This window comes from Vigna unguiculata, chromosome 9 (assembly GCF_037176805.1).
Source record: "Vigna unguiculata cultivar grain cowpea cultivar isolate G323 ecotype 2 chromosome 9, ASM3717680v1, whole genome shotgun sequence".
NCBI classification, from domain to species: domain Eukaryota; kingdom Viridiplantae; phylum Streptophyta; class Magnoliopsida; order Fabales; family Fabaceae; genus Vigna; species Vigna unguiculata.
In genome coordinates this window covers 34,276,111-34,297,624 of record NC_140800.1, presented here as the reverse complement: position 1 = coordinate 34,297,624, position 21,514 = coordinate 34,276,111, and the positions used below count along the sequence as shown (strand labels likewise).

Here is a 21,514-nt window from a genome sequence, read left to right as displayed (position 1 = left end):
TAAGAAAATAATTTATTATAAAAAACTGAATACTTAAATAAATATTTTTATTTAATATATGTTATTTATTGTTACATTATGTATTGTTTAACTTAAAAAATATATATTTATGCATCCTTATTATAAATAAAATCACAATAAAAAAAATGCCTTATTAACGATAAATTATAATGACAAAAAGTTATTGGTCATTACATTAACAAATTTAGATACTAATTTACAAAATAAAAAATATTTGGTAATTAAAGTAGTCACATAAAAATTATAATTGATTGTTAAATTAGTTTCTAAATTTTAGTTACCAAATGAAATTGGTCCCTAAACATTAGCTAACAAAATTTTGTTATAAAAAAAATTAATTTTTAAATTGATATTTAATTAATTAGTAAGATTTCAATTTCTAACAAAAATTGGTCTCTAAACATTAACTACAAAGTTTTTACTATAGAAGTAATTGAGACTAATTTAAAAATAAATTATAATTTTTTATTTATGTGACTATTTTAGTAACCAATTATTTTTTATTTTGTAAATTACCATTTAAATTGGTCACTATATTATAGTGACTAATAACTTTTAATCATCATAATTAATTGTTAATAAGACATTATCTTAAAATGAATACATTTTAAAAATTATATAATGAAATGTAAAACTAAACATGGTTAGAAAAAATTAAAAAAATAATCAAGTTAATCCAAGTTAAGCTATAATTTACTAACGATTTTTATGATTATTTAATTTTTTATAATTATAAAAATATTTTATTATGTCTTCCAATAAAAATCGTCGGTCTATCATCTGACTAAACAAAAAGACGTTGAAAATGAAATTACACACCACACCATAAAACAATCGAATATAAATTGAATCTAGACAATACTGACGAGAATCAAATCAGAACAATTCATGATTAAAGTAATGGTCCCTGATTTTTCTAATTCGCTATTTTTTTTTGGTAAATTAAATTTATTTATATTCAATGTTAATTATGTTAAAAAAATCATACACTGTTTTTTTTTTTTTTAAAATTTTATATTCGTATGAATATAATTGATTTAGTTTAGATAAACATTTTATCTTTTATAATACTAATATATTGTAGAGATAATATATGTTTTTATTTTTTTGAAGAGAATGTTTCAGTGTAATTGATTTTTCTATTTAATAATATTTTAAAGTTTACTATTGTAATTTTGAAGATTATAACAAACATTCGTTTAAATTCACATTTTGATATTAAAATTAGAATATAAATATATTAGGAGCCATATAATATAATTATAGTATGAAATATTATGATTGTTGAAATTCTTTAAAAATTATAAAAATATGAGATATATAAGACATATGGCAGATATAAAAGATATGTTACAAAAGGAAGAACTTATTATTGTATTTTATTCATATTATATATATATATATATATATATATATATATATATATATATATGTGTGTGTGTGTGTGTGTGTAACAAAATATAAAATCAAATGACTTTATGAGATTTTTTTTTGAAAATAAAAATTATTGATCCAAAAATTTTCTCTTTTTAAATACAGATTTAGGCGAGATACGAACTTAAACGAGTGCGGACTTGAACGAATGTTTACTGTACTTAATTTTGTATTTAACAACTTCTTTAGCTTTTCAAGATCACGAAGAGTCATTTTGGTTGTAAATTAATTTAAAAGTTAAAAATATTTGTTATTTTTTGTTAATTGAATAAATTTATGAACACTACTTAAGAAATTAACATTTTGTACTTTAAGACACCTCAATAAATATTTTTTTAGTTTTTTAATGGTGTAAGAATAGTTTTTCTTTTAGATTATAATAGAGAATATAAAATATATAGAATAAATATTTTAATATTTTAAGTAAAGAATATCTTTATTTAGTTACATTTTTCTAAACTTTTTGTTTTATTTTTCTTTAAATTCCCGAGTTACATGTATTTATGTTTTTCTGTGTGAACTTTACAGAACAATGGTTTGTGTTTTTTTCAAAGCGATTAGACATCATTATCTATCTGTCTGATACAATCATATTTTATTAATAAAAGACTATAAAGGTTTTTAAATGTTTTCTTACTCGTATATTTTTTGTGGATAGAAAACATTTGAATTAAAAGCTATGGGCCTTTCATGTTTTTGATTTTTGATGGCGTAGGAATAATTATCTTTTATATTAGATGAGAAAACATGAATAGATAGATTTTTGTTAATATTTATTTGTTAAGAAAGTATGTTCAGATATCATAAAAATTAATTTGTTTAAAATTTTTAGTTATTTATTCATGTTTTCGTGGATTAACTTTATTGTAACCAAAATTATGATAAGACTAAACAATTAGAATTTCTATCACGTGGGTTTTCGTTCTTTATATACCTTTTTTTTAGTTTTTGTGTGGTTTATATGTATAGAGTTGAAATTGCATATGCACGTGAAATATGCTGAAGAAAGATGAAGCTGCGTTAGATAAGGAAAGAAACAGTCCTTTCTTTTAACAACGAAATCTGTTTCTTTTATTCCTTAGACTGAAAATTAAGTGTTAGAAGAGATAAAGTATTTATGAGGAATGAAATGAAAAGAAAAAGTAACGGAGGAGGTAATTTCTTCTTTTGGCTATTCTCAAAGGACCCTATTATTTTTGCTGATTTGTCGGAATCATTTATAGTGGATCTCATATTCTGCCCATTCTCAATTGGGGTGACATTTTCTTTCCATGGTAGTGCTAATCTACTTTGATTAAAACAAATTAAGAAAATGAATAAAAGGTTATTTAATAGTGATACCTTGTATTAGTTAATCTTAGTAGAGCTATCAAAATGGATAATCCGGTCCGATCCGATTCGATCTATCACGGATTGATGATCTAGTAAGTCAACCTAATCCGGCTCACTTTTTGGTGAGTAAAAAAAAATTCAAACCCGACCTGGTCCATCACGGGTTGACGGGTTAAACGGATTGACTTACGGATTGACTTAATTAAAAAAAAAATACAATTTTTTTTTATTTTTTTCAGTCAAAACTAAATTGTAATTCTAATTAAAATCTAAATAAACTTTAATACAATCTAAATATAAACAAAAAAAATACAAAATTATTTATGTGTTGGATAAAAAAACAACCTAACATGGTCCAAATGTAAAACCTAACTTAATAAAAAAATAAAAAACACTTGTGTGACCTTTTATTTACACCAACCCGGCTCACCACGGGTTCAACCCGGATGAGCCGGATTCTAGATAAGTCAGGTCAAAAATCAACCCATATTGAAATTTGTAAAAAAATTTCAAACCAATCCGATTTGAACCCGTGGTAAGATTGGTTGGCTCGTGGGTTCCAACCCATCTTGACAACTCTAAATCTTAGTTTAAGTATTATGATTTATTAAGTTTTTGATAAATAATGGTTTTTATAATGTTAATAGTAGAAGTTGCGGCTTTTATAACAGTTATTTTGACAAATAACGGATCTAAGACTTTATATGTTAGTAAAAAAAATTAAAAATTATTTGAGTGTTAATCAAGCAACAATTTAAAATAAAAGTAAAGAATAAAGAGAAATAAGATTATGAGATAAATATATAAAATTAGATAAGATAAAATATTTATTTTTAGATATTTAATAATAATTTTAACAAACATAAAATCAAAATGGATGTTTGTCTATCCTTATTTATACGTAGGTCCGTCGTTGGTTGCCAAATTTATTAACATTCATCAATTTCACATTTGAATAACTAATTTATAGTTAAATTATTAAAGTTTTCAGATTAAATTATATGGATATGACATTTTAAAAACTATATCAAGGATATTTATTTATTTTATTTTATTTTTTGTGTGCCAAAGATTAATTAGTGTTAAGAGATATGAGGATTTGAAAAATACTCATAAAAACACTTATGAATATCTATTAATAAAATTTATACACTAACAACGTAATTTAAACTTAAATTTTTTAAATTATGAATTATATTCTTATTCACTTCCTAATCTAAAGTATAACTTTTCTGTCCATTTTCTTTAAATTAATCCATTTTCACTTTTTGAACTAATTTTTGTGGATTTAAATGATGACATGACTAATGAAACAAAAGCGTGCATCACGTGTTATCTACGGTATATGATTGAATTAATAATTGATTCGATTATCATAATATTAACTAAAAATATTTATTTATATAACTTATTTTTTTATAAATCTAGAAGAAGTAAAGTTTGTGACATTAAGTTCTGTAAACGCGAACCATAAACATAAAGATAAGGAATATATTATTTATAAAGAGATAAAGAAAAAGAAATCAAAGGAAAAAAAAGAATATGTTTTGAATAAGGGAGTAGGTTTCAACCATACATAAATTATTAAAATTTAATAATTATATAATTGATTAAAAAAGTATATAATTTTTGCCATATAATGTTAATCATTTAATCATTATCCGTGCATTAAGATATGCAGAAATAGGCAAAGTTGGATATACAACCACTCTGAGAAGTATAACAATATGTTACATATTTACTCTTTTTCCATTTTCATATAAGTGATAAATTTCATATATATTCTAGTATTTCTAAAGTGGGATAAAATATTAATCTCACGTTAAAATTATGGAAGTTATTTTAGCTATTAAATTTTTATGGGCTAATTGTAGACGTGTGTAACTTGCTGTGATTTTTTTTTTTTGTATTCTGTCAAGATATTTTAATTGTTCCCAATTTTCTTTAAAGAGATAGAAACATGTATAAATATTTGTGAAATTATGAATTTTGTGTTATTTGTCGCGAAGAAAATCCTTCTATTGATTAATTTACTAATTTTTATATTATAAATATGATTTGAATTCAAATGATTTAATTTCTTTCATTTTATTATTAACTTAATTTTTTGTATAATAAGTACCAACTCACTTTATTTCGGGTTATATAGTTATTTTACAACAAGTTTGTTTTATATTTTTTAAACATAAATTTGGTTTAATCTGTTTTTGTTCTTTTTTTTATGTCAGGGTATGATTCGTGTAATAAGAGATGATACATAAAATCTTGGTTGGGATAATTGAAATGTCAAAATTTATAATTATATGAAAAGAAAAATATCAATATAATAAATTTTGTGATTATAATAAAAGTTTTTATATTTTTAAAGAATAAAAAATAATTTTTTAACAACTAAATTTTAATAATTTTTTATTATAATTTGAGAAAATATATTTTAATTTATTTCTCATTATTTTATTTTTTATTTTTTTTATTATATTCTAATACCATTTAAAAAATATAATCTTAAAATTATAGAAAAAAATTGTCGATGATAAAACATCAAATAATGTCGCATTTAAGCAAAAGATAGAAGAAAAGTAAGAGAGATTCTTACGTAGGGCAAGGAGAATTTGTGGAACTTTGCTTGCCATTATCTGATCCATTTGTTATTCATACTTCAAACACACCAAACACTTACCTATCAATCAACTTCAATTCCCCAACTGTTTCATCTTTAAAAAATCCTTATATGTCGATCAACAGCAAAACAAAAATTTTATTGCCATAGCATTTCTTATCGTTCTATATTTTCACATTAATAGTTTTTATCACATCAATCAACTTATCATATCTTTTAGGATAATCATATCTTAATTACTTTTCTTATTCACTTTTAACTAATCATTTTTATCATCTTTAAATTATTCATTTTTATCTTTTTTTAATGATATAATAATCTAATGATAATGAGAATAGTAAATTAAAAATAGGTAAAAAATAGTGAATTAAAATATTATTATTCTTTTTTATTATATATTGTCTCTTTATTTATTAAATAACGTAACATTTCATTACTGAAATTAACAACAAAAACCGACAACATAAATTTAAATTTCATAACATTTAAATTGTACATGTACGGCTCAAGAGGTTTGAAAGTTAAAAAAAAAAATTAAAATGAGGTTCTTTCAAATTTACTTTTCAAATTTTTTTCAATACAAAAAGTGAGATATTTGAATATAATTTGATGAAGAAAAGTATATATATATATATATATATATATATATATATATATATATATATATATATATATATATAAATTAGGAAAATTATGTCATTGATTTTAATAGAAATTTTTTCTATCACTAAATCTCTTAAATATGTATCAATATTCTTCCATTTGCTTTGATTATATATATTTTTATAAAGAGTAGAATTAATTTCCTCCTCGTTATCATGGTTTTAAGAATCAGAATTATCCTTAACATTAACTATTTTTTTTTCTATTTTTGCTTTCACCTATATCTATATTGTTATTATCTTGTAATTCATGATCCTTTTGTGATGCAATTAAAGCATCAATTCTTCTCTTATTCTCAATTTTTGAATAGTCTAATTCAAATTTTCTAGTTCACATATGTATATATTTTTATATAAAATAAACAATTATAATATATAAAACACTGCTAAAGATAAATATATAAAACGGATGAGTTAAAACAATAAAATCTGGTTCTAGTCGGCAAGAAAGTAAACTTGATAGTAAATATGTAGTGTCTTGAAGTCTCAAGTCTATTTCGCCTTCTCAAGTCTCAACTTCTTCACAAACCTGCAGAGTTTATTTTAAGAATAATCATTAATAAAAATAATTAAATAAACTATTGTTCTTCTCAACTCATAGTAAGTCCTTTTTTTCCCTTATCTTTCTACACAAAACTCAACTTTGAATTATGCTCCAATTAATCTATTATCCAGAACAAAAAAAAAGTCTAAATCTTAATCTAATTAATAGTTTTTGTAAAAAAAAAAAAAATTCTTCGTTAAGATATATGCAAAAAAACGTTCGAAATTTGTAAATCTAAAAGTACCAAAAAATAAATCTGGGCAAAAGAATCACATTTCTAATTCTAATACGAATCCAATAAACGGAGTCAAAACAATAGCAACACAAATAGAAAGAAAAAACATACTAACCGAAAATGAGGATTAAAAGATTGGTAACACGGGCAACGTGTGATTTAAGAAATGTAATCTTCCAAAACCCTGACAAAATGACTCTAGAATGGAAGAAAGCAAATAAGAGTCAAGAGAAGTCACATAGAGATAAAATAATAATAATAAAAGGCTTAAATATACATTTGGTCCCTATTCGTTGTTTTTATTAAATTTGGTCATCAATTTCGTTTTGTGCTCAATTATGACATCTTTGTCAAATTTTGGTCAATTTGGTCCTTTTTACTAACTATGTTTAAATAGTTAACATTTTTTAATAGTAGATGTCATGTGTCAGCTCCTGATTTTTTTTTAAATTTTTTTAAAAATTTTAAGAAAATTATCCACATGTCAAGTCATAATTGTGTCACGTGTCAATGTTAGTGCCACGTGTCAGTTTGTGATTGTTATTTTTTATTGTTTAATTTAGTTTCTATGTTCATTATTTTTGTTCAATTTAGTCTCTATATTCGTTATTTTTGTCCTAATTTTGGTTAACAAAAGAATAAAGATAACTAATTATTCTTTTATTCGTAAACAAAATCACAATTTACTTAAAAAAAGATTTTAATTCATTAAATATCATTTTTATTACCAATAAAAATTAACAGATACTAATAACAATTTAATTAAATTTTATTCTCAAACATAGACTCATAATTAATTCAATAGAGCTATATTAGTAATAAAATATTCTTTTTGAGATTTTTTTTTCTTAGACATAATTTTTTAATTAATTTAATAGAGGTATATTAGTACTAATATTTTTTAAGTTTTTTTTAAATATAATATTATAATTAATTCAATAGAAAAATAGTAGTAGTAAATTTTTTTGTTGAGACCTTATTTCTTTAAAAGCATGAAACGAGAGTTTTAGTTGATTTACCTTTAAGTTGGTCTTGGTTTGCACATGAATTTATATTTTTTTATAGAACAAAAATTAAAATAAGCATTTTAAAATAAAGACACAACTCTACTTAGACACATACATTAAATATCATCTACAATTTTGAAATTCTACGTGAATATGTGATTGTAGAGTATTATTGTATTAAGTCAAGAGATTGTGGTTTATTTTATTAAGTCGGAAAGAAGGTTTGGAAGAGTGATTTGTTTTATTAATCAAAAAGATCAAAGGGGAGATTACTCAAAATAGCGATCATTCTGTATAAAATTATGTGAAATATTTGATTTATTTATTTGTTTTACACGGCTTTTATTTTCATTATCAAAATTTTGAGTTTTGTTAAAGACTATTCAATTTGGACCAAGTTTTTTTCTTTAAAGTTAGTGTAAAAGTGATATGGAAAAAATTTTGATTAGAAAAAATTAAATTTTTGTCTGTTGTGACTATTTTTTTTTTAGGAATAATGGGAAATTTAATTTTCAAATGTTTTTGAATTTTAAATACTTATGTGAGTTTATTTTTAAAAATAAGATTTTTGTTTTATTTTATTAACTCACCCTTTTATTTGTTTGTACATACATTAGTTCTTTACATGACATAGGATAACCGGCGTGGTGATATATAGTAGTGAAAGATAATAATTGGATTGGACTAGTAGAATATTAGAAAATCTTTGAATTTTTGTTTCAAAGTATTTATTTTTTACAATTTTTTAAGATTAATAAATTCTTGAGATGTGAGGCATTTTATTTATTTTTACTTTAAAAATTTATAAGTTGGTGATAATTTTATTTCAAAATTAATTATTTAATTAATCGCATTACTCAGATCATAAACAACAGAATGTTACGAATCACATTTATAAAGGACAAACATATAACAATAAAGATAAGCTTTTTTGTTTTTGTTTATTTTTTTAGAAAAAACATCAGATTTGTAAAAAGAACATAATTTGTATCATTCCATTATATAATTTTTTTAATCGAGTAAACTTAAAAAATAAATCATATCATTAAGCAAATATTTTAGCTACTTCCTATTATTGATTCTAGGTAAACTAATTTATAATTAATATTAGTAAGTAACTAATTTTAGAAATCAATTTAAAATTTAATTCAGAAACTAATTATAATATTTTATTAATAAAAAAGATTATTTCAGATAAATAAGTTCTAGTTTATAAAATAGTTTCTAATTATTCAACATAATAATTAAATATATTTTTTATCTCTAAATTTGATTTTTATTTAATAATTTGATTGTAGTAATCAATCAACTTTTTTAAGCAACTAGAAGTAAAGACAATAAAATTTAACACCTTAATCAATTCCAATTATAAAATTGAAAACATAGCTGCAAGTTCCTTCTGCAATTCTAGGCACATTCAACTATGCACAACCATTGAAATTAAAGATCATTTTCATCACTCATCAACTTTTTCATTCTCTCAATGTGTTACACAATTATTTACAAAATATCAATTCAACGTTCATGAAATAAGCATAGAATAGTACTTAAAACATAAAATAACTATGATTAAAAGAAAAATCAACTTTTGTTCGAAACTTTTTTTTTAAATCTTCTATATAATATTGACTCGTAAATGAATTAATTTTTATATCTTTAAGATATTATATATATTAATACAAGTTTTATAAAAGCTTGAAAATTTGTGGTGCAAGATATTATCCGACAAACTTCAGTGTTCCGAATTCAATGATTTATAAATACTTAGTCAAAATATATACATTATTCCCAGCTGTATATAACAAATTCTCCAAGTTGGGGATACGATACAGTAATAGATTACTTGAATTAGGTAGCAAAACATGTATTTAATGTATTAAATATTTGTGGAGAATATTCAATGTTGTTCAAAACTCTAAATTGACTTGAAACTATATTACATGTTTGTATTCTTGTGTTAGAAAAACACACACGAGTACATTGTATGTTGTTATTAGTATTTGTCAATTTTTGCTTTCGTTTTGGGATTTACTTTGAGAACTTTGATAAATACGACTCTATCGGTTTAATTCAAAATAAACATATTTGTCCATTCCAAATCTTTCATATAATGTCTTGTCCTTAATTATTTATGCACTATGAAAGATATGGAAGATTAAATTGCAACCGCAACTTCTCATAACAAGATAAATACTATCATACTTTCTTTTGGACATGTAAACTAGTAAACAAATTAAATGTTGACGCTCTTATTATTATACATAACGAGTTCACAATTAGTAGTTTAGGCAACTTCATTATAAGTTCTTTTTTTGGTTAAAAATATAAACCGTAATATATATATATATATATATATATATATATATATATATATATATATATATATATATATATATATATATATATATATATATATATATATATATATATATAATCTTATATATCTACACCTCTAAATATAAAGAAATTGTTTTTTGTCTATATTTATTTTTTTAATTTGACCTTTTAAATAATACCTATTTTAAAAGAATTATTAAATAAACAGAATTGTCCAAAAAAAAAATTCTCCTAAAAAAAAATTCTCCTATTGAATATCATATTCATTAATAAAACTAGTTATTCAGGCTTTGTTATCACCGACGAATTTATCTTTCGATATTTATCAACGAATAATTCGTCTTTAATGATAAAACCTGAATGATTGGTTTACCGACGGATACATCCGTTGATAATTACCAATGATGCATGTCAATAATAATTGACGATTTTTGCGAAAGATAAATTTGTCGGTAATTATCGATGAATATGGAGTATCCGTCAGTAAAATATTACCGACAAAGTTTTTACTGACGAATTTTTGACCATCAGTAATTACTGTTTTTCTTGTAATTGGAAGAGTTGTGGTTCATCCGAGATAACAACTCTCGGTCTTTAGACAAATATAATAAATTGATAATGTTTAAATCTAGACATTGAGCTTAAAGTTCACTTAGAACAAGACATCTTAACAATAATACCACTACTCCTAAGCGATAAAGTCAATGGTCTTTGTCTCTATAAATAAATTTCTATATTATCACTAAAGGAGAGGTACACATCGAATATTTTTTGCCTAAGTCTCATTTTACATTTAGCTGGAACAATTTTAATACCAATTTATAGTTGGATGCATATAGTAATATTATTATACGTTTCAACTATAGCCACAAAATATAAATTATTTATGACTATTTTGGTCCTAATAATTTTAATATTTCAAAACGTTATGAATCCAGTAATTGGTGGTAATTTAACAGCAAAATAATTTTTTTAGCTAAACATTTTTGTAATTAGGATTTTTATTATCAGATGAAATGAGTTCCTGACTCAAATAACAACCAATTTGTGTTAATTAAAGATTAAACTTTGTGTATAAAATGGATTTCTCGTAGTGAAATATGATTATTTTCTCTTTATGTACTTTTAAGGATCCTCAAACATTTATATCTCAATACAAGTGGATGACATAGTTATAATCATAGTGGTTCATTTATGTTGCAACAACTAATTGAACATTACTTTTTCTCTCCAAGAACTTGGTCGTTTGTACAATTTTATTAGTATAAATCTAAACTAATATTATTAATGAAAATTTGATCTTTTCTCCCTTAAATCAAATCTGATATATAATGACTCATCTACATATATATGTTCAAGAAAGAGTTAATAAGAAAGGAACAAATTGATCGATAAATTAAAGTCAGGAAAATATAAGTAGTGATCATATCGTTTGTTAATGACACAATGAAACAATTTAAACAAAAAAAAATGTTTAAAACACTCAATTATAAAATAATTAATAGAAACTTAATCGAAAATATTAAAATTTATAATATATTTATAATTGTTACGAACTAATGATTGTCCATTGATTTGATAAATTTATTCGTATGATTGATACTCATATGATTCCATTACTTCTTACGTAAATAATTGTATTAATTAATTGATTTGTTTCCTTTATGAATTACATGTTATATCTATAAATAAGATTCTTCTTATCAATAATAATATACATAAAAGTTTTGCTTCCCATTTTCTCATTCTTTATTCTTTCTTTACCTCTTCTCTCTATTATTATTTCTTTACTTATTTTCTCTATTATTAGCAATATTTTATAACAAAAACTTAATTAAACTTACATCTTATTAGAGTACTTTGTTGTTAAAAATATATTTTTGAAAAGAGTAATGAATAGAAAAAGTATTTTATCATTAAGTTATAGTATTAAGACTAATTCAAAATTTGCAGTCATTCAATATTTAAAATTATATTTTTAATTTTTGAAAAGACTAAATTGACAACGTTTGAAAAGTCAAGTTGATGATTTATCCATAATTATTTTTACCCGAGACACCTTGGATTGTCGATAAACAGAAAAATGGGTGACAAAGCAAGGATCATAAAATTTATTTATAATACCCCAACTAGCTTCAAACAATACTACAAAGGACCATTGATTTGCTTATTCCATCTTCTTGCTTCTATTTTTAATACAACACCCACTCAGACAAAACATCTACCATAAAAATATTATACATACGTAACATCAACACACAAATAAAAAGTTGCATATACACAACCTCTCTTATCAACACACTCATATTTGTCATACATACATATAAGTAGGGAAAAATGGGGAAACCTAGCCGTTTTCTCAACTCCATTCACCATCAATTCATTTCTTTTGTGTAAGACGTTTTTGTCTTTTTTTCAGTGGAATCAATACCAAAAGATAGAGATGTTGAACCCTTATTTTATACTCACACGTTTTTCTAAAAAAATTTAACTTTAATTAATGTCTAACTTTTAATTAAACGGTTATAGTATTTTTTTTTTCTCATCAGAAGAGTTTTAAAATACGTGTAAAGTTAGATTTTATATATGTGTATGAGAAAGGAGTAAGAAAATTACTCACCGCACTCCAACAAATTTCTTGTCTCACGAATGTTTGCTTTTTGAAAAATATTTTTCGGAATTATTTATTATATTTTAGAAAATAAATTCAAAAGATATGGGTGCGTGATGTGGTGCAGGAAGTAATTGCCAATAAGTAAATGTGGAAAATTTTCTCTCCTTCGGACCAGGTGATATAGCCCCTTAGGAGCATACAAGTTAGTACAAAGTTCTAACTTTTAAATTTCTCATCTCCTTTCTATGTTTTGCTATTACATTTTATTTTCTATTTTTTAAATTATATCTGTGTAGTTTAAAAATGAATATAGAATAGGACGTGCTAGATTACATTTTATTTAAAAAAATTAACCCATATTAAAGTTACTTTTAATTTTAGTTTAATGAATTACCAAACTCCTTAAAAAAAAAACAATTTAACACTTTATACAATCATGTGTCCGGAAGCGTAATATATAGTTCCGAAAAAAAAAAAATTCATAATATTATTTATGAGTATCTTCCGGAAAGATATTTCCGGAATCGGTGTAGTTCCAGAAAGTAAAATTTGGAAATTTACATGGGTGCAGGAAGAAAGAACTAGTTTCTTAAGGTTAAAAATAGACCAAAGCCCAAAGTTCAAAGCCCAATATTCCCCTTTCGTCATCTTCACCATCCTTCTAACCAAACTAAACCCTGTCTGAACCCTATCCAATTCCAAACCCTATCTCTCTCTGTCTAACATGGCTCTATTCAAAGCCTCATTCTTGACGCACATCAGAGCCGTGGCGAACCCTCGCCGGCGCCCTCCATTATGCGTCTCCACCCGTCTGCTCTCATTCTCCTCCCCGGAGGAAGCCGCGGCAGAGCGCCGCCGCCGAAAGCGGCAGCTCCGCATGGAACCCCCGCTCTCAGCCCTGAACCGCACACAAACCGCCCCAAAACCCCAACAACAGACCCCGTACTACCTGAACCCTAACAACCCGAAGCTACCCGAACACGTGTCCGCACTCACCGGCAACCGGCTCAACCTGCACAACCGCATTCTCACGCTCGTCCGCGAAAATGACCTCGACGAGGCCGCGCTCTACACGCGCCACTCCATCTACTCCAATTGCCGCCCCACCATATTCACCATCAATGCCGTCCTCGCCGCCCTCCTCCGCCAATCCCGCTATGCGGACCTCCTCTCCCTCCACCGCTTCATCACCCAGGCCGGCGTCGTGCCCAACATCATCACACATAACCTCATCTTCCAGACCTATCTGGATTGCCGCAAACCCGATACCGCTCTCGAACACTACAAGCAGTTCCTCAACGACGCCCCCATGAACCCTTCCCCAACGACTTACCGTATTCTTATCAAAGGCTTGGTCGATAACAACAAGCTTGAACGCGCCATGGAAATTAAAAGCGAAATGGATTCTAGAGGGTTTGCGCCTGACCCTCTTGTTTACCACTACTTGATGTTGGGTCACGCTAGGGTTTCTAATGGTGATGGCATTTTAGGGCTTTATGAGGAGCTGAGAGAGAGATTGGGTGGAGTTGTGGATGATGGGGTTGTTTTTGGGTGTTTGATGAAAGGTTATTTTATAAAGGGGATGGAGAAGGAGGCTATTGATTGTTATGAGGAGGCTTTAGGGAAGAAGATGAGTGCTGTAGGGTATAATTCGGTGCTTGATGCACTCTCTAAGAATGGGAGGTTTGATGAGGCGTTGAGGCTTTTTGATAGGATGATGAAGGAGCACGGTCCTCCCAAAAAGTTGAGTGTTAATTTGGGGAGCTTTAATGTGATTGTGGATGGGTATTGTGGTGAAGGGAGGTTCAAGGAAGCGATTGAGGTTTTTAGGAAGATGGGGGAGTATAGGTGTAGCCCGGATACTTTGTCGTTTAATAACTTGATTGAGAGGTTGTGTGATGATCGGAGGGTTGTGGAGGCTGAGGAGATTTATGGGGAAATGGAGGGGAAGGGGGTGAGTCCTGATGAGTTTACTTATGGGTTGTTGATGGATGCTTGTTTCAGAGAGAATAGGGCAGATGATGCAGCCGGATACTTTAGGAAAATGGTGGACTCAGGGTTGAGGCCTAATCTGTCTGTATACAATAGGTTGGTTGATGGGTTGGTTAAGGTGGGGAAGATTGATCAAGCCAAGGGTTTCTTTGAGTTAATGGTAAAGAAGCTCAAGATGGATGATGCTGGCTATCAGTTCATGATGAAGGTGCTGAGTGACGCGGGGAGGTTGGATGAGATGCTTCAGATTGTTGACACGTTACTGGATGACAATGGGGCTGATTTTGATGAGGAGTTCCAAGAGTTTGTTAAGGTGGAGTTGAGAAAAGAAGGGAGAGAAGAGGAGTTGACCAAGCTGATGGAAGAGAAAGAAAGGTTGAAAGCTGAAGCTAAGGCTAAGGAGGCCGAAGCAGCCGAAGCTGCCAAAAGAAGTGCAAGGGCTGCAGTAGCTTCCTTACTTCCATCCAAGTTGTTTGGAAACAAGGAAACGGATTCAGAATCCAAATCAGAGGGTGATATTCAAGCTCTCAATGAAGAGAGCTCTGATGGTACTGCTCCTGAGGCAGAGTTGGCAGAGAGAACGACTGAAAGTGAGGGTGATAAAGCAGCTTGAAGTTCCAATTTCTTGGTGCTTCATGTGGAGGTATAACAATAACTTAATGATACGTAGATGAGGAGGTATGATGTCTGTGTCTGCCAAAATAGTTTTGAATCATAAATTTATGTTACCAACATTTTGAGTCATACTATCTGTAATTAAATTTGTTGGAAAGGTTTACGCAATCTATGGTTTTCCCATTTTTACAGTGCCGTACTATTGGGGTGATGGTCCAAACCTTCTTCTAAGTTGAAACCCCCTGTACTGGGGAGCAACAAGATCAGCCATTGGAACTATGCCATGTTTTAATTGTAAAATGGAATAGTGTTTCTCTGGGAATTATGATGGATTTTCTTAAATTGCAAGTGAAGTAATATTGACATTGGGGTAGATGACATGTTAGAACTTCGAAGCAAGATGAAGCAACTTATTTTCTATTGTACACCGTAACCGCAGTGAGTTGGGAACATTATGGTGTGCGTAAAAAGCGTAGTTCTTTTCACTGCTTTGCAATGAGCTCGTTGGTTCAAGCAGTCCGCTTTTCCAAACATAACAAATGATGTTGAAACAAATCTAACAATTCAGTGTGGGTTGATTGGGATAGTTATAGTGATTATTTTAGTGATCCGTTATTGTCAGTCGTTATGATTAATTAGTGTATGTAAAAATAGTGTATGGTAAAGTCGTTTTATGAAAATATATTTTGTTTAGATTATCCTACATAACAAGCTTTTTATGCTGATATTATGAAAAATGGCATGCAGTTATTTTCGATGGTTAATTTTGCATATACATTGATCAATTGATTGGGTGGGGAGATAATATGGAAAATGCAGATAATACGAGAAATGACTATACCAAAAGAGGGTGTGTAGTATAACTGATACGGGCAATGTTTAACTAGAATGGGAAATTAAAACTGTAGCATTGGAGGAGAAAGAAGTTATGTATTATTGGCAAGGGAAAAAAAACGTATTTCCTATTTTTGGGTAAGCTTGATCTTTGTATTGTATTTTAAAATTGATGAATTAGTTTTCTAATTTTAAAATACATGGATTTAGTTTTGTTCATCTTTGTTTATTTTAGTTCACAACTGTGATAAGAAATACTATATTAATTACAGTATTGAAAAAATTAAAATTATGTATTTCTAAAAATTATAAGATTAATTCATCAGTTTAAATATACAAAATTCAAGATCAAATTTATACTAATATTAGGCTTTTGGCTGTAAGAGTCTTCTGATCAAAATGTCTTCTATTTAACACCTTTTTAAAATAGAACTGAATACTTGTATGATTTATTTTCATGCAGTTTGAACAGTAACCAACCAGATATATATATTTATCACCCTAAAAATGACAAAACTCTCTCATCTACATCCTAAAAAACCTAATGAAAAAACCCATTAAGCTAGTATAAGCCTTAGCTTGACTCAGATGTTCAGAGCAAGAGTTAATTGAAATTCCAATCAAACAAATTTCAGAGGAAGAAAATCTGGTTCATTACACAGTTTATGAAAACTGGACATTTCAGAGGCACTTGGATGGTATAAATATATAGCCTAAATGAGTGAAGAAACAGAACTGATAGAAATGCCCTTCAAATAACATGTCAACTACAGAGATTTGGCATGCACACACCAGCATCCGAATTCTGTTGCTCCTTCCATATTCTTCCTGTAACTCTGAGTTTCAGCTCCTTTCTGTCCCCACCAGAGAAAAATAGAGCCATATTTCTTTGAATGATGAGCCCATCATGGCTATCCCTCACTTTCCGGTGACTATCTCGAACACTTCGTGGCGTACCCTCCCAGATGAGTTTCCTACCATTGGCCCCAACCTCTAGGCTATAGCTATAATTCCGAGCCTCATTCTCATCACCCATAAAACGAAGGAATGCCATGTAAACAGGTGCCATGCCAAGCTGGAAAGCTTCAAAATGAAGGCAGAAATATTGACCAAAACAATGAAACACCTACCAAACAAAATGAGTATTCAAACAAAACAATCAGGAAATTATTAGTACAAGTTAAACTCAGATAAGATTACAGTTGCAGCAACATGATGAATTAAAATAAAAAGTTGTCATTAGCCATCACTCTTCAATATGGGAAAAGAAAATATTAATCGGATGGAACACACAAATTTCAGTCATGTAAGTGACAACAATTATCTTGAGCATTTAATATAAAGCAACTAGCCCACAGCATCAGTTCCCTAGGCTCTTTCCAAATCAGAAATTGAATCCCTACAAACAATTTTTGAACTGCAAATATATAATGAATGGGGAAAACAATCTCCCGCACCCCACCCTCTTCAATATTTCAAAAATGAGAGAAAAATCAGAAAAAGGATGTAATAGATACACTTACTGTGAGCATCCAGGTTGCATTCTCCACTTCACGCGGATTTGACTTCACGTAACGATGGTTGAATGTGCATCCTGTGTGCATGTCCACTTTATGATCGTCCCTTAAATGTGCAACAAGGAAGGGAATATCTCCCACGACAGAACACTCTGATCCAGCATAAGGGCAACTATATGGTCTATAATTGCATACTGTCTCATGCTTAAGCTTGCTGTAGTATGGAAAGATTTCTGAACATCCAAGGGAGAAGTACTTGCAAGGTAGCTCAAGTGATTCAGCCACCTTTTCCAGTGCCAAACACCTAATATCTCCAAGCTCTTGTCTACAAGTGGGACATCGGTTGTGCACCCTTGTTTTACAAGTGGAACAGAGCGTGTGGCCATTGTGACACTGTAAAAGTAAACTAATTTGTTACATGTTTCCCCCTTTAAGGCATATATACAACAATACACTTTTTTGCAGCTTCAATAATGACAAAATCAACTTTTAACTTGATGAAAAAATGAAAACAAGAATTGTAGAATGAGAGATTGGATCAAGTTTCAAATACGGGAAGAAACTCTCTAGCTTCATTTCTTATGCCTGAAGTTATCAAAATACAAAAGCATTGACTATTGAGCACCTATGGACCAAGAAGTGTGAAGAATAAACCTCATTATCTACCAGTATCTATTTCATATTCCAAGACGATTTGTATCCACCAAATTAAAAGATAATCTCATCTTTGCATATTCCAAGAGACAAACCAGATGTTGTTTGGATGAATTGAAAGATAATAGAAATGACTGGAAAGTAAAATAATTTTATTTGTTACTAATAATTTTATTTACTATTATTCATTATTTTTAATACTTTTGATTATTTATTATTACTATTATAGAAAACACAGACAAATTACACCCATATTTGATAATGGGTGTTCCTCTGTGGTTGGTCTGGTTTAATCAAGTCAACTGATTCACATGGAATACGAGGTGAGTTTTAACCGAGCTGATCGCTTGAGTCTATAGGGTACCTCTCCTATCCTCTTCTTTACCTTTATACTTCCTTCAAACCAGGCCAAGCCTTTAGTTTAAGTTAAGTCATTGTACTCTCATAACCGATTATGTATACAAATAACACTTCAAAATACCTACTGTCAAACTAATATAATCAATTTATGTTACATCTTCACTTACTAGCCACAAGTCAACCTGGTTTTTCTCTTCGTTTCTTCTAAAATCTCATCTCTTCAATCCAGAAATCATGGACTGCCACATAATATGCCCTCTACTTTCCTAGGTAATTTACCTGTTCCAAACCACCAAAATCACAACATTTTTACCCCTCTCCATCTGTAGTAGAACTCCCAAGTAACACTTACATTTAAAAAGGGGTGATGCATCTGTATTTATTTTATACCAATGATTACTTCCGCAGTTGAGCTTAACTTAGGTTGTAGCTGAAGAAAGGTTCATTAGGTATGAGAACATTATGCAACGAGGTTGGAGATCCTTTTTGAGTTGATGATCTGCTCTTTTGGTCTATGTTCTATTTGGCTGTTTTTTCCATTTCTAGTAATATTCTATCTACCCTATGAAATTCCTGATAAAATCTTCTGAGTTTTTCAGTCAGATATAATCACATAAAGACACACTGAATTAACCACTTTCAACATTATCAACAAATTTCAACAAAGGCAAAGCTTCTACTGGTGATAGTAGCATAACATGTGTTCTTCATTCTGAAGACAACGACATTGTGCAACCCCCAAATATATTCAACATGAAACATTTTTCACAGGACATAGGCCTTAAACGAAGGCTAGTTACAATATTGGGTCTTGCTCTCACTAGAAGAAAACGATAATTCTTTAAAGATCATAAAAATTCAAATACAACAGCATGCATACAAATGGAAACAATGAAAACTAATTTGTAATTTTGTATGCACTAAGCTGAAACAGGAAGTGTTAAACATTACAACGAAGCTCTCCGTAGCCATATACGAAGAACCAAAAGAAGATTAACATTTGACAACACAACAAATCCCTCTACATGACACCATATTACCAAGAATTGCAAGTAATGTCACAATTCCACAATCATCACTGAAGACTAAAACCAGTCAAAACCATATCTTGATTGTCCTTATCCGCTCACAAGAGCCACCAATCGAATTCACCAAAAGAAGCCAAAGACGAGATTAGAAAAATTGGAGAAAGAACATACCTGGTGGATTGGAGGGTACATTGAATTAGTACACACAGGACATTCCAGCAACTCATGGACGCTGGTTGCCGGAGGAAGAGCGGTGGACCCCACAGAATTAACGTTATTGGTGCCTCCATTGCGAGGCTTTGTGGAAGAAAACTCAGAGTGATGATGATTGGTGTGGATCTCATCCTCATCCATGCCATCCGAGGATGACACACACTCAACGCTTTCCAAGTCCATCAACTCAGAAAACCCCCCTTTCTCCCACTGAAGGTAAAAAGATGAAAAGAGAAACACCCAGTTATCAAAATAAAAAATTTAACAGAACCAATTACCTGGGTATTCCCCGTTCTCAATCTTCCTCCTTCAATTCTCTATGTTCTTCTTCTTTTTTTCTCAAAAGAAGAACAACAAGAACATGAACAAGAAAAAGAGAATAGGAGAAGGAAGACGGTGATGGACGTGGATCGGTGAATAAAGAGGATTGCTATAAAACCAAAGTCCATTCTGGTGACCAACGGGTTCTTTTCTTGTTGTCTCTCTCTTTCTCTCTCTACCGTGCTGTGAAGAGAGAGAAAGGGAACGAGGACCGTTAATTTCAGAAATTAGATAGTACATGCGTTCATCCAACGGTAACTAAATTTCTTCTATTTCTTTTACTAAAATAACAATCTCAATTTCACGTAATATATTTGTTATTAGTTATTTTGTTAGGTCACATGTTTGTTTTAAGAAAAAAAAGATAACTGACTCCCCTTCTACTTCACAATTTTTAATTTCATTTTTTCTACTCAATAACGTGTTTATAGTTCCTCTATTATTTAATTTTTATACCAATTATTTCCAATTCGAAGTGAAAACTTGGCATGCAATGGAAGAACTGAATTGGGTTATCCACTTCATATTTTTCTTCACCCAAACTTTACTCAACAATTTTCATCTAAAAGAATGAGAAAAAAAAGGTTATTTGATTCGAACTTCTTTTTATTTTTTTTAATTAGAAGCAATGATCATTATGTTGGTGGTGTACTCGATTATTTGTCCATTTCTTCTAAAATAAGTATACCGTACGTGCCTAAAAATAAAACAAGGCTAAGAAACAACAAAACCAAATGAAAATATTGTGGTTAAGTTACATTACACCTAATCAAGTTATTTTACAAAGCATTTTAAGAGTTAAGGGTTAATTAGCAAGTGTTAATACAATTGAAGTTTGAGAAATGGGGCAAAATAGAAGAGCAAAAGGAGATATCTCATTCGTGTGGATGCAAAGCCATAATCAGAGGGTGAAGATCCAATAGAAAGAGGTTGACACAACGAAAATGAAGTGGATTTACTTCTCAAGTTTTGCACTCTCACCCACTTTTTTGGAGTTTTTTTTTATAGAAACAATCGTATTTTGATAATTAAATTTTTAGTTTTAAAATATATAAAAGTTAAAAAATAAAAAATAAAAAAATATTTATAAGATATCATTTCAAATTATAAGAAAAAGTTGTTAAAATTTAAATTTTGTTTTGTTAAAAAAAAATTATTAAATAACACGGTGAGA

At 28.6% G+C, this 21,514-nt stretch overlaps 2 protein-coding genes across 3 annotated transcripts; one reads left to right on the top strand and one right to left on the bottom strand.

Moving 5' to 3' along the window:
- The first annotated feature begins 13,456 nt into the window (after positions 1 to 13,456).
- On the top strand, positions 13,457 to 15,755 carry EMB1796 (Pentatricopeptide repeat (PPR) superfamily protein). Of its 2 annotated transcripts, none has more exons than XM_028048122.2 (2): positions 13,457 to 15,441; positions 15,606 to 15,755. In XM_028048122.2, the coding sequence occupies exon 1, from the start codon at positions 13,531 to 13,533 to the stop codon at positions 15,409 to 15,411; it is 1,881 nt and encodes a 626-aa protein (XP_027903923.1). In that variant the 5' UTR covers positions 13,457 to 13,530; the 3' UTR covers positions 15,412 to 15,441; positions 15,606 to 15,755. The 2 variants fall into 2 exon arrangements, 1 of the variants encoding a protein (XP_027903923.1); XR_003599427.2 differs by having other exon boundaries at positions 13,458 to 15,476.
- Positions 15,756 to 16,838: 1,083 nt separating this feature from the next.
- Positions 16,839 to 20,478, bottom strand: LOC114164221 (E3 ubiquitin-protein ligase SINAT5-like). The gene is made up of 3 exons (XM_028048807.2): positions 19,978 to 20,478; positions 17,771 to 18,157; positions 16,839 to 17,373 (listed from the first exon to the last, which is right to left on the bottom strand). The coding sequence occupies exons 1-3, from the start codon at positions 20,200 to 20,202 to the stop codon at positions 17,011 to 17,013; spliced, it is 975 nt and encodes a 324-aa protein (XP_027904608.1). The 5' UTR covers positions 20,203 to 20,478; the 3' UTR covers positions 16,839 to 17,010.
- Between the last annotated feature and the right edge of the window lie 1,036 nt (positions 20,479 to 21,514).